General features: G+C 44.9%; 1 protein-coding gene across 1 annotated transcript in view; it reads left to right on the top strand.

Moving 5' to 3' along the window:
- Nucleotides 1-976: 976 nt before the first annotated feature.
- LOC148044777 (tyrosine-protein phosphatase non-receptor type substrate 1-like) overlaps nt 977-13,759 on the top strand; it is a 143,815-nt gene continuing 131,032 nt past the window's right edge. Inside the window, exon 1 of the mRNA XM_087720875.1 lies at nt 977-1,265. Coding sequence (XP_087577001.1) covers nt 1,040-1,265 — 226 coding nt within the window. The 5' untranslated portion in view covers nt 977-1,039. The remainder of the gene's footprint in view (nt 1,266-13,759) is intronic.

Genomic DNA, 13,759 nt, shown 5'->3' with positions numbered 1-13,759 from the left:
ACTTTACTCCGGATTTATGAGCTACCCCGTATTTTAAATCCCCCTCCCCCGCTTTCTGGCGACCTTCGGACGTGCCCGGAGGAGAAACGCCCGGGAGAGGGGTGGTCGCAACTTCTATTCTTCCCCTAGTTCCTGGAGTTGGAGGGGTGGGGGTGAGGGGAGGGGTCTCTTCGGAGCTCCCCAAGCTGGCTTGTTTCCTTGCAGACGTTTCGCGACCCCCAAACTAGGGAACATCCATCTGCGCGCATCGCCAGCAAACCGACCCAGGTCACGGAGCGCCTGGGAGACCCCTCCCCAAATCTATGATAACTATCTATCTATATCTGGGGCTGCTCCTCCTCCTCCTCCTCTCCCCCTCCTCCTTCCTCGGATGCTGGTAGGCAAAGGAACTGGGGCTGGCAACATTTCCCCCCCCCCTTTTGGAAAGTGGAGTGATGCTGACTGCTTTCCTCCCCCCCCCCGCTTCCCCCCGTCGTCGTTTTTAAACCTGCACGACAAGAGCGCCCCACCCCCCCACCCCGTTTTATTTTTATTTTATTTTTTATTTATATATTTATTTCGTCGGGCATGAATTAGATAACAGATCATAAGGAAAGACGTGATTATGTATACGTGAAATGGATAGAACGCTAAGGGGATGTTAGGACAGGGACGGTAGACACGCGGGATGGATGGATGGATGGATGGATGGATGGATGGATGGATGGATGGATGGATGGATAGATAGATAGATAGATAGATAGATAGATAGATAGATAGATGATAGATAGATAGATAAATAGATGATAGATAGATAGATAGATAGATAGATAGATAGATAGATAGATAGATAGATAGAAGATGGATAGAGGGACAGAGGGATAGAAGGATAGAGGGATGGGTCGGTAGGTAGATAGATAGATAGAAATAGAGATAGATAGATAGATTGATTGATTGATTGATTGATTGATTGATGATAGATAGATAGACAGACAGACAGACAGACAGACAGACAGACAGACAACCCATATATATATATAACCCTTCACTTCTCAAATGCATGTGTCTTTCCCCCCCCTTTCTTCTTCTTCTTCTTCTTCTTCTTCTTCTTCTTCTTCTTCTTCTTCTTCTTCTTCTTCTTCTTCATCGTCTTCATCGTCTTCTTCGCCTTCGTCTTCCTCCACTCTGGGCAGGGACTTCCAATAGGATCATGGAAACGCCTGGCGTGGCTTCCCGGGGTCTTTGGATCTCTCTCCTGGCGCCTCTGCTGTTTTCCAGCTGGGCAGGTAAGCAAACCGCCCGTCCCCCCCCTCCCCAAACAACCCCCCCAAGCGGACGAGGTTTATGCGCTGTTTTTGCGGGAGTTTTGACATTTCGGGTGCGGATTTGTTGTTGCTGTTGTTGCTGCCCCCGCTGCTTTGGTGGGCCAGCGCCACATTGACAGTGTGTGTGTGTATGCGGGCATGCGGGTATTGTTTGTTCGGCTTGTTTATATATTTTTAGATTTTGTTTATTTATTTGCTGCGGCCTGGTGTTTTTGATTTGGGGGCTCCTCTCCCTCTTCTCTTCCTCTCCCAGCCTTTAAAAAAATAAAATCAACCCCGAGACCTTTATGTTTTATTTATTTGTTCAATCCCAAAGACCTTTGTGATGGATTTGACTAATTGATTGACTGATTGATTGATTGACTGACTGGGGTCTGGTGTTGGACTCCGAAGCTCCTGCCCTCTTCTCTTTCTCTCTGTTTTTTTTTTTGGGGGGGGGGGAATTAATCAGAAGATCTTTGTTATTTATTTATTTAACCCCCGAAAACCTTTGTGATTGATTGACTAATTGATTGATTGATTGATTGATTAACTGGGGTCTGGTATTGGACTCCGAGGCTCCTGCCTTCTTCTCTTTCTCTGTTTTTTGGGGGAATTAATCAGAAGATCTTTGTTATTTATTTATTTAACCCCCAAAAACCTTTGTGATTGATTGATTGATTGATTAACTGGGGTCTGGTATTGGACTCCGAGGCTCCTGCGTTCTTCTCTTTCTCTGTTTTTTTTTGGGGGGGGGAATTAATCAGAAGATCTTTGTGATTTATTTATTTAACCCCCGAAAACCTTTGTGATTGATTGACTGATTGATTGACTGATTGATTAACTGGGGTCTGGTGTTGGACTCCGAGGCTCCTGCCCTCTTCTCTTTCTCTGTCTTGGGGCGGGGGAATTAATCAGAAGATATTTGTTATTTATTTATTTATTTATTTAACCCCGAAGACCTTTGTGATTGATTGACTGATTGATTGATTAACTGGGGTCTGGTGTTGGAGTCTGAGGCTCCTGCCCTCTTCTCTTTCTCTGTCTTGGTGGGGAATTAATCAGAAGATCTTTGTTATTTATTTATTTATTCAACCCCCGAAGACCTTTGTGATTGATTGATTGATTGATTGTGTGGCCTGGTGCTGGATTCCGGGACCCCTGCCCTCTTTCTCTTTCCTTAAGAAAAAAAAGCAACTCAAAGACCATTACTTATTTCTTTATTTAATTATTCAACCCAAAGAGCTTTGTGATTGATTGATTGATTGATTGGCTGGTGTTGGACTCCAGGACTCCTTCCCTCGTCCTCTTTCCTTAAGAAAAAAAATCAGAAAAAGACCATGATTTATTTATTTATTCAACTCAAAGACCGTTATGGTTGATATTGATTGATTGATTAATTGATATTGATTGATTCCCTGTGGCCTGATGTTTTACTCTGAGGCTCCTGATCTCTTTCTCTTCCTCTCTACATTAAAGGGGGGGGGGAGAAATCAATTCAAAGTCCTTTATTATTTATGCAACCCAAAGAGCTTTGTGATCTATCGATTGATTGATTGATTGGTTGGCTGCAGCCAGGTGTTGGACTCTGGAATTCCTGCCGTCTTCCTTTCCTCTCGCCTTAAAAATTATCAATCCGAAGAGCCCCAAAACTGACAAATGTGTTGAATATGTAGATTTATCTCTATGTAAAAGCCTGCATTTAGTTTCTGGCTTTGGAAAGTTTGGCTGGGGTTCGTGCAACCTTCCTTCCAGCCACGAAGAAAAAAAAATTGGGGATTGGGGTGGGGGGGGGAGTTCCCAGAAGTGTGAGTGGGTGCAACTGCCCTTTGCAGCTTCACCCCTTCCCCACTTTTCGAGGTAGCTTACAAGATTGCCTCCCCCCCCTCCTCCTGAAGGGAAAAAACGAGTGCAAGAGGTGTTTTTGGCTGTTTGGAGGGGCAATTTCTGAATTTTTCCAAATGAAATGTATTGGGTCTGGGGGAGAGGCATACGGGGAGGGGCTGGCTGGCTGGTGTTGGTGTGAGAAGGAGTGGGGAGAAGGTCTTAAACGAGGGATGTCCAACCTTGGCCCCTTTAAGACTTGTGGACTTCAACTCCCAGAATTCCCCCAATCAGCCCAGAATCTTGGGAAACGAAGTCCATGCATGCTGGGAATTCAGGAAGTTATTGGAGGCCTTAAAATCTTGGCCGCAAGTCTTAAAGTGGAACAAGGTTGGACACCCCTGGTCTAAGATCTCCTTCTTGAGCAGGGGGTTGGACTAGAGCAGTGTTTCTCAACCTTGGCCACTTGAAGATGTCTGGACTTCAACTCCCAGAATTCCCCAGCCAGCATTCGCTGGCTGGGGAATTCTGGGAGTTGAAGTCCAAACATCTTCAAGTAGCCAAGGTTGAGAAACACTGGACTAGAGGACCTCTAAGGTCCCTTCCGACTTTGTTCTCCTGTTAATTAATTGACTTTTTTTAAATTGGTTGGGGAATTCTGGGAGTTGAATTCCACAGGTTGTAAAGGTGCCAACATTAGACCCACCTTGGGGATAAACTTTGCTTTTAGGAAGCCGTGCTAGGAAAACATAGGAATCGGATAGCTCCTTTTCTCAAGGAATAGGTTTTATAAGCTTGATTATAAAAAAAAATAAAGATTTACAGCTAGTCCTCGACGTACGACCACAGTGGAGCCCGTGATTGACGTTGCTAAGTGAAACATTTGTTCAGCGGGTTTTGCTCCATTTTGCAACCTCTCTTGTCACGGTCATTAAGCGAATCACCGCGGCCGTCAAATGAGTAACACGGCAGGTTAAGTGAATCTGGCTCCCCCATTGACTTTGCTGTTCAGAAGGGTCGCAAAAGGGATCCCGGGAACACTGAGACCGTCACAAATATGAATCAGTCATCAAGGAGCCGAATATAAATCACATGATCCTGGGGGATGCTGATACGGTCGTAAGTGTAGAAAACGGTCCTAAGTCACTTTTTTCAGTGCCGTCGTAACTTCAAACAGTCACTAAACGAATTGTTGTTGGTTGTGGACTTTCTGTACGGGTATTCCTCGACTTTGCAACTGTTCACTTAGCGACCGTTGAAAGTTACACGGAAAACAAGCGAGTGATGACCATGTTTCACACTTACGACTGTTGCTGCATCTCCATAGTCACATGATTTACATTTGGCTGCTTGGCTGCTGACTCACATTTATGATGGTTGCAGTGTCCCGGAGAGGTCGTAAAATGGGGCAAGGTGAGGTCGTAAAATGGAGCAAAACTTGCTTAACGTGTTTCTCCGTTAGCAACCTCAATTTTGGGCTCAGTTGTGATCCTAAGTGCATTGTTAAAAAATAAAAAGACGGAAGGAAGGAAGGAAGGAGAAAGAGAAAGAAAGAAAAGAAAAGGAGAGAAAGAAGGAAAGGAAAGAAGGAAAGAGAGAGAGAGAAAGAGACGGAAAAGAAAAAGAGAAAAGGAAAGAAGGAAAGAAAACAGAAAGAGGAAAGAAAGAGAAAAGGGGAAAGAGAGACAGAGAGAGAAAGAAACCGAAAGAAAGAAAAAGGAAAGAAAGAAAAAGAGAGAAAGAAAAAGAAAGAAAGGAAGGAAGGAAAGAAAGAAAAAGGAAAGAAAGAGAGAGAGAAAGAAGAAAAGGAAAGAAGGAAAGAGAAAGAGAGAAGAAAAGGAAAGAAGGAGGGAAGGAGAGAGAAATGAAAGAAAAGGAAAGAAAGAAAGAGAGAGAGAGAGAGACAAAGAGAAAGAAGGAAAGAAGGAGAAAGGAAGGAAAGGAAAGAAAGAGCGAAAGAAAGAAAAAGAGAGAAAGAAAAAGAGAGAAAGAAAAAGAAAGGAAGGAAGGAAAGAAAGAAAAAGGAAAGAGAGAGAGAGAAAGAAGAAAAGGAAAGAAGGAAAGAGAAAGAGAGAAGAAAAGGAAAGAAGGAAGGAAGGAGAGAGAAATGAAAGGAAAGAAAGAAAGAAAGAGAGAGAGAGAGAAAGGGGGAAAGAAGGAGAAAGGAAGGAAAGGAAAGAAAGAGCGAAAGAAAGAAAAAGAAAGAAAGAAAAAGAAAGAAAGAAACAAAGAAAAAGAGAAAAAAGGAAAGAAGGAGAAAGGAAGGAAAGAAAAGAAAGAGAGAAAGAAAGAAAAAGAAAGAAAGAAAGAAAGAAAGAAAGAAAGAAAGAAAGAAAGAAAGAAAGAAAGAAAGAAAGAAAGAGGCTAGGAAAGATTTTTACTGTGACTTTTCTGTTTTGCTGGACAAAAGGGTAGGTGGGTAAACAAGCTATGACTCACCCATTAGCACTGTAAAAATTTGTGCGCTTGTGTGTGTTTTTAAAAAAGCCACACACGTTTGCCTTGTGGGTTTGGGAAGATGTGGTTGACCATCATGGCTGTGGAAGGGTTAGGTGGCTGGTTCTCCAGTGTGATCCCATTAGGTAGGAGTAGAAAAGGCTGGTTGTGTTGTTTTTTTCCAAGGCCTGCTGAAAAATCCAGTGACTTGCAGGAGACACAAAATAAGGGAGAAATCGACAACGGTCGGCTGCCCCCTTTGTGTTCTGTCCATTGTTGTCGAGAATGAATGCCTCCCGCGCTGACACCCCCACCCCCCCAAGGAGAATTTGGGTTTGGGGGAGGAAGAGGAGGAGGAGGGACCATTTTCATGCTTATTGCCGTTGTGGGTCAGCTTATTGTTTAGCATCTGGCATCAAATGCACCGAGAGCAAAAGGCTAGTACGGACGTACAGTAGTAGGAACACACCATCCTATGATACACGTACGATGGAGATGGCAGGCCTATCTTCCCCCTGGATGTGATTGTGGTGTTTCCCAGGGACACACCAACTCACGTACAGCTAGTCCTCGGCTTACGACCACAACGCAGGCCAACATTTATGTCGAAGTTAAACAGCATTAAAAAAGGGGGGGGGGATTGTTTTTCACACTCAAAACCAGTATTGGTGAACCATTTCGGCACCAAGAACCGAAATGGGAGTGCACATGCGCAGGGAGCCCCGGAAACTGGGAGAACAGTTCTCCGGCGCACATGCGCACATCGGGAAGCTGAGCTTCCAGTTTCTGGCACTCCCACAGAAGTGGCACACAGAACCGGAGAGATATCTTTGCATGCCACTTCCGACACGCGTGTCATAGCTTCCCTATCACGGCTCAGGACCATGACAGCATCCTTACTGTCATGTGATCAAAATTAGAGGTGCTTGGCCGCCACCTCACACTTATGACGCTCGCAGTGTCGGGGGCCTGATCCCTTTCGGCCACCTTCCAACAAGCAACGGGGGAAGCCGGATTCACTCGACGGCCGTGTTCCTAGCTTAACAACCGCAGGGATTCGATTAATGACCGTGGCAGGGAAAGGTCGTAAAATGGAGCAAAGCTGGCTCCATAGCTAGCCTCGCGCTGCAGTGGAAATTTTGGGCTCGGTTTCAGAGTCATAAGTCGAGGATTTGCCTATATTAGGGTAATGACCTTTTAAGTCTCACACCTGCGTCCAGCCACATGACTGGCACCTTTCCCAGGCCTCCAGGGTCAAAGGCTTCCCTGGGAGAGGATGATGGGTGCTGAAGTCTACAGGTGTTAGCAGAACCCTCCCGATAGGGAAAGTGTTTAGATTTCAGCCATCTTTGTTCTGCCTTTTTGAGTCAGTTTTCACACGACCGGTTCCCCAAATAAACCGGGGTGCATGGCTAGATCTTGAGAATGAGTGGGGAGATTCTCCGTCACCAACATCATGATTGTCCCAAAGGGGCTTTTTCAGGAGGCAACTTGACATTCTGTTCTTTTTTTTCTTTTGAACATTTTACTTCTCATCCAAGAAGCTTCTTCAGTTCTGACAGGATAGTAGAGAATGGAAGGATTTACATTCCTTGCAGGCAACTGGTCATTTGCATCCTTTTTAGTGAGCCATTGAGGCCACTTGGAGGTTTATCTGTGTCCTCAAGGTCGCCTGAGTGCAGGGGTGGGTTCCTGCCAGTTCTAAGCTCTTCTATAGAAGAGGTTCCATAAATCTACCATGCCGTTTAGAACCGGTTCCGCCCGTCCGCACACCATCAAGATGAAGAGCGAGAGGAGGAATTCTGGGAGTTGAAGTCCACAAGTCTTAAAGCTGTCAAGTTTGAACACCCCTGGGTTTTTTTTTTCCTAAAGGGTTAGGGGTGCGAGGGTCTTGTAACTTGACAGCTTTAAGACTTGCACACTTCAATGCCAGAGTTCCTGAGCCAACATTTTGGTTGCTAAGCAAGAGCGTTGTTGAGTGAGTTTCACCACATTTTACAAGTTGGCCACTCCCATCCAGTCACATGGCCAGCAAGCCACTCCCACCCAGTCACATAGCCAGCAAGCCACTCCCACCCAGTCACATAGCCAGCAAGCCACTCCTACCCAGTCACATGGCCGGCAAGCCACTCCCACAAAGCAGGCCACACCTACAGAAGAGGTTCTAAAAAAATTTGAAACCCACCCCTGCCTGAGTGATGCAAATGCTTCCTGCAGTCTGCAATTTTTCCCCTCTGGAAATCCATTCCTCCTCCCCCCTCCACACCCTCCCGAGGGTCTTCCTCCCAAATTGTCTGTAGAGATTCTCCGTCATCCAGGCCATGGTTGTCCCGAAAGTGCTTTTTTTCAAGATATATGCGCTGTGCGCTCTACATGGGGCTGCCCTTGAAGAGTGTTCGAAGACTCCAATTAGTCCAGAATGCAGCCACGCGAGCGATTGTGGGTGCACCCAGGTACACCCACGTCACACCTATCCTCCGCGAGCTGCACTGGCTACCCATTAGTCTCCGGACCCGCTTCAAGGTGCTGGTTGCTACCTATAAAGCCCTACATGGCATCGGACCTGGGTACCTGAGAGACCGCCTCTTGCCGATTACCTCCCTCAGACCGATTAGATCTCACAGGTTAGGTCTCCTCCGGATTCCATCTGCCAGCCAATGTCGGCTGGCGACTCCCCGGGAGAGAGCCTTCTCTGTTGCAGCTCCGGCCCTCTGGAACGAGCTCCCTGTTGAGATCCGGATCCTTACTACCCTCCTGGCCTTCCGCAAAGCCACCAAGTCCTGGCTGCTCCAGCAGGCTGGGCGGGGGGGCTGAGAAGCATCTACCTCCACGGAAATTGTGAATGTTGGTTTTGTTTTTAATATGTTGTCTTTGTCTCGTTCCCCCTTTTCCCTTGTCTTTTGTGAGCCACCCGGAGTCCTCCGGGAGTGGGCGGCATACAAGACAAATTAATAGATAGATAGATAGATAGATAGATAGATAGATAGATAGATAGATAGATAGATAGATAGATAGATAGATAAATAAATATATAGTTAGCAGTATAAACAGAAGCATAGAATCACTCCTTCGGGAGTGGGGCGGCATACAAATTAAATAAACATTCCAAACATCAAGACCACGCAAAGTATTAGTGCCGCTTTATAAAACCCTAGTAAGACCACTTACTAGGGTTTGTATAAAGACCACATATCTGGAATACTGCAAGCAGTTTTGCTCCCCACGCTACAAAAAAGAGGGTGAGAATTTTGGAAAAAGTTCACAGAAGAGCAACTAAGGGGATCAAAGGCCTGGAGATGAAAAAACATGAAAAAGGGCTGCAGGATTTGGGTCTGGCTAGTAGTCTGAAGAAGAATTAGGGGGTGTCCTGATAGTAGTATTGCAGGATTTGAGGGGCTGCCACAAAGAAGAGGGAGGGGCAACTTATATTCAAAAGCAGCCAAAGACAAGAAACCATGGATGGAAACTAACCAAGGAGAGAAGCAAGCTGGAATTGAGGAGAAACTTCCTAACAGTAAGAACAATTAACCAGTGGAACAGCTTGCCACATGAAAGAGTGGGTGCTCCATCACTGGTTTTTTTTTTAAGAAGAGGTCAGACAGCCATTTAATTCTGAAATGGTACAGGTTCTCCTGCTTGAGCAGGGGGCTGGACTAGAAGACCTCCAAGGTTCCTTCCCGCTCTATTCTGCTTGAGAAGGGGGCTGGGCTAGAAGACCTCGAGAGTCCCTCCCAACTATCCTGCTTGAGCAGGGGGCTGGACTAGAAGACCTTGAGAGTCCCTTCCGACTCTCTTCTGTTTGAGCAGGGGGCTGGACTAGAAGACCTCCAAGGTCCCTTCCAACTATTCTGCTTGAGCAGGGGGCTGGACTAGAAGACCTCCAAGGTCCCTTCCAACTATCCTGCTTGAGCAAGGGGCTGGACTAGAAGACCTCAAGAGTCCCTTATGACTCTATTCTGCTTGAGCAGGGGGCTGGACTAGAAGACCTCCAAGGTCCCTTCCAACTATCCTGCTTGAGCAAGGGGCTGGTCTAGAAGACCTCCAAGGTCCCTTCCAACTATCCTGCTTGAGCAGGGGGCTGGTCTAGAAGACCTCCAAGGTCCCTTCTAGCTCTATCCTGCTTGAGCAGGGGGCTGGACTAGAAGACCTCCAAGGTCCCTTCTCGCTCTTTCTATTCTATTTCAATAGTTGCCTCTTGAAAAACCACCATAATGTAATATTTGTATTGACACGGCAAAAGGGAAATTGGATATAAATTGTAAACAGTGATTAAGAAAGGAGGTCTAGAAACTTTGTGATTAAACATAATTATTTTTTTTTTAATTCAGAAAGTGTCATGAAGATGTAATGTTGCTGGATGATATTGAGAATAGATAACGGAATGCCCTCAGGTGGTTTTGCTTTAAATTTTGGAATATTTTTATGTAAAGGCACGTAAAAACAATCATAGCCATATGAAGATTGAGGTATGATGACAGTAATATATATATGAATATATTTGATTTAAAACATTATAACTTGATATGAATTGTAGGTGATGACTGTGGAAGGGATGCATTAAAGCTTTGTAACCCATTGACACACTCTTTATAATTTGTAATGGAAGATATTTTTGTGGTGTTTGTTGTGTTTATTCAAAAATATAAAAAAATATTTTAAAAAAATATTGGAAGATGCTCTCCTGTCTCCCCTGGTCCTTCTCTTCACTAGACTAGCCTTGCCCAGTTCCTGCAACCGTTCATCGTATGTTTGAGCCTCAAGTCCCCTCATCCTCCTTGTTGCCCTTCTCTGCACTCTTTCTAGAGTCTCCACATCTTTTCTACATCGTGGCAACCAAAACTGAATGTAGTATTCCAAGTGTGGCCTTCCCAAGGCCTTATGAAGTGGTGTTAACACTTCACATGATCTTGATTCCATCCCTCTGTTTACATAGCCTAGAACTGTGTTGGTTTTTTGTGTTGGCTGGCTCATATTTAAATGGTTGACAGAGAGTTCTTTATGTAGCCATGCTGGTTTCTTTTGGGAGCTGTTATTTTTCTTCTTCATTGGTATTGTGATAGACTGGGCTTTTGTAATCTCATTTTTTCAAAATTTCCTAAGCTTCTTGAGTTGTTTTCCCCTTGAGAATTCTCATCCATGGAATTCTTCCCAAGCTCTCTCTGAGTGTATTGAAATTAGCTCCCTTAAAGTCCAAGACTCTAGTTTGACTTTGTTCTACTACTTGTGTTTGCATAATGTTGAAGTCCAAATCCTCTTGGTTGCTCTTCTCGGCACTCTTTCTAAAGTCTCCACATCTTATTTACATTGTGGTTTGCAAAACTGGATGCAGGATTCCAAGTGTGGCCTTACCAAGGCATTATAAAGTGGTATGAACACTTCATTGATCACAGAACTAAGTACCCTCGCAGGCCAAATCTAAGCACCCCGCGGGCCAGATCCGGCCCCCGGGCCTTGAGTTTGACACTCCTGCTCTACCATGTCAGACAAATGATTGATATAAAGCCTCTTTTGGAAGGCCGAACACTATTTCCTCCTCCTCCATCACCTCCTCCTCCTCCTCCTCCTCTCCCTCCTCTCCTCTCCCCTACTCTCCCCGCCTCTCCCATCTCTCGTCTCCTTTCTTCTTCTCTCCCATCTTTCCTCACCTCTCCTCTCCCCTCCTCTCCTCTCCCCTCCTCTCCCCGCCTCTCCCATCTCTCGTCTCCTTTCTTCTCTCCTATCTTTCCTCTCCTCTCCTCTCCTCTCGTCTCCCATCTCTCTTCTCCTCTCTTCTCCTCACCTCTCCTCTCCTCTCCCTCCTCTCACATCTCTCGTCTCCTTTCTTCTCTCCTATCTTTCCTCTCCTCTCCCTCCTCTCCTCTCGTCTCCTCTCTTGTCCCTCCTCTCCTCTCTCTTCTCTCCTCTCGTCTCGTCTCGTCTCCTCTCCTCTCCCTCGTCTCCTCTCCTTTCCTCTCACATCTCTCGTCTCCTTTCTTTTTCTCTCCCTCCTCTCCTCTCCCTCTTCTCCTCTCTTGTCTCTCCTCTCCACTCTCCTCTCTCCTCTCCTCTCCTCTCGTCTCCCATCTCTCTTCTCCTCTCTTCTCCTCACCTCTCCTCTCCCTCCTCTCACATCTCTCATCTCCTTTCTTTTTCTTTCCCTCCTCTCCTCTCCCTCTTCTCCTCTCTTGTCTCTCCTCTCCACTCTCCTCTCTCCTCACCTCTCCTCTCCCTCATCTCCTCTCCTTTCCTCTCACATCTCTCGTCTCCTTTCTTTTTCTCTCCCTCCTCTCCTCTCCCTCCTCTCCTCTCTTGTCTCTCCTCTCCACTCTCCTCTCTCCTCTCCTCTCGTCTCCCATCTCTCTTCTCCTCACCTCTCCTCACCTCTCCTCTCCTCTCCCTCCTCTCACATCTCTCGTCTCCTTTCTTTTTCTCTCCCTCCTCTCCTCTCCCTCCTCTCCTCTCTTCTCCTCTCTTGTCCCTCCTCTCCTCTCTCCTCTCGTCTCCTCTCATCTCCTCTCCCATCTCTCCTCTCCTCTCTTCACCTCCCCTCTCCTCCCCTCTCTTTTCTCTGTGCCTTAGTGTCAATGTTGACTCCTAGCAACTACTTGGACTAATCCCTGTAGTTTTCTTGGCAAGATTTCAGAAATGGTTTGCCCTTGCCTGATTCCCAGGGCTAAGAGTGAATGATTGGTTCAAGGTCAGCTCGATGGCTTTGGGTCCTAAACAGGGCTAAAATCCAGTCTCCTGGTTTCTAATCCGATGACTTAATCATTACAACACCAAATTGGCACTCGGATCATGTTGATATCTACTTATTACTGGGGTTAAAACATCCATCAATAAAAAAAGGGGGGGGGGGAAACCTCGGTAACATATTGGGGTTTTCTAGCTGTGGATAATGTGAATACAGGTACCCTTCTTATAGTAGTTCACTTAGTGACCATTTGAACTTACAAAGGCACTGAAAAGTGACTTATGACCATTTTTCATACAACCGTTGCATCACTCCCATGGTCAGGTGAACAAAATTCATATGCTTGGCAAGTGACTCATATTTATGACAGCTATAATGTCCCTGGGTCACATAATCATCTTTTGTGACCTTCTGGCAAGCAAAGACAAAGGGGAGGCCAGATTCATTTAACGACCATGTTACTAACTTAACAACTGCACTGTTTCACTTAACAATGGTGGCTGGCAAGGGAGGTCATAAAATGGGCATCATTCCCTTAACGACCGTCTCATTTAGCAAACAGAAATTTGGGCTCAACTGTCATAATAAGTCAAGGATTACCTGGTGAAACAGCACTTTTAAAAATAGAAATGCTCTATTTCTGGAAGCTCAGCTGATCTCAGTGGAGAGAGAGATGGTTTATACATGGAGTACTTGGAAATGCTTTTTCCACACTATTCTTTTGGTTTTTTTTAAGTCACGTTTTTAATTTATATATAAGTATTTTGAAGACAGTGTATTGTCCGGGCATTTCATTTTACAGAATAAAAAAAAGAAAAGATAGTATATTGATAGTGATAATGATAATACATATAATAATTATAGCCATATTTATAATTATGTTAGCTTATTTATGATTATATTAATTACACTAGCATACTTATAAACAACATTCATATTTTACTTACACATAACAATGATCTTTCTTCATCTAATTTCTATCTCTTATCTCTCTAATCATTGATACAATCTATTCCACGTTGAGTAGTACTCTGTATCTCCTTTATCTTTTATTTTCAATGTCAATCTATCCATCTCTGCACAGTCCAGTATTTTCCAAAATATATATTCTCATCTGGTGGGGTGTTCTCATTTTTCCAATATTGTGCGAATACAATTCTCGCTGCTGTCGATACTTGCAGCATTAAGTATATAGTCCCTTTATCTGCACTATTCCTAAATGAACTCCAATGAGTCATGGAACAACTAACAAGGGAGTTTATGTAAAACATAAAAGATCAGAGAGGTATATAGACAATAGTAAGAACTGTGTGGCAGATGCTCCCACATTGGAAGGAATGTTGTGATGTTTTGGGACCTCCTCGAAATTCCTTTTCTATATTATTTGAAAGCTTCCTGCCAGCAAAAGGATCCACCTTCTTGTACTTACTATGAACTCATTCAAATAGAGTCCTCCCCATGGTCGTGATTATGAGTTCAAGCCCCAGTACTAATACCGTCATGGTATGTGCAAATGACCTTGGGAGACAGGTGGAACATCTAC

This window comes from Thamnophis sirtalis, unplaced genomic scaffold (assembly GCF_051295495.1).
Source record: "Thamnophis sirtalis isolate CommonGarterSnake01/CBP01778 unplaced genomic scaffold, rThaSir2_p1.2 scaffold_7, whole genome shotgun sequence".
NCBI classification, from domain to species: domain Eukaryota; kingdom Metazoa; phylum Chordata; class Lepidosauria; order Squamata; family Natricidae; genus Thamnophis; species Thamnophis sirtalis.
This window is presented reverse-complemented; position numbering and strand designations above follow the sequence as displayed.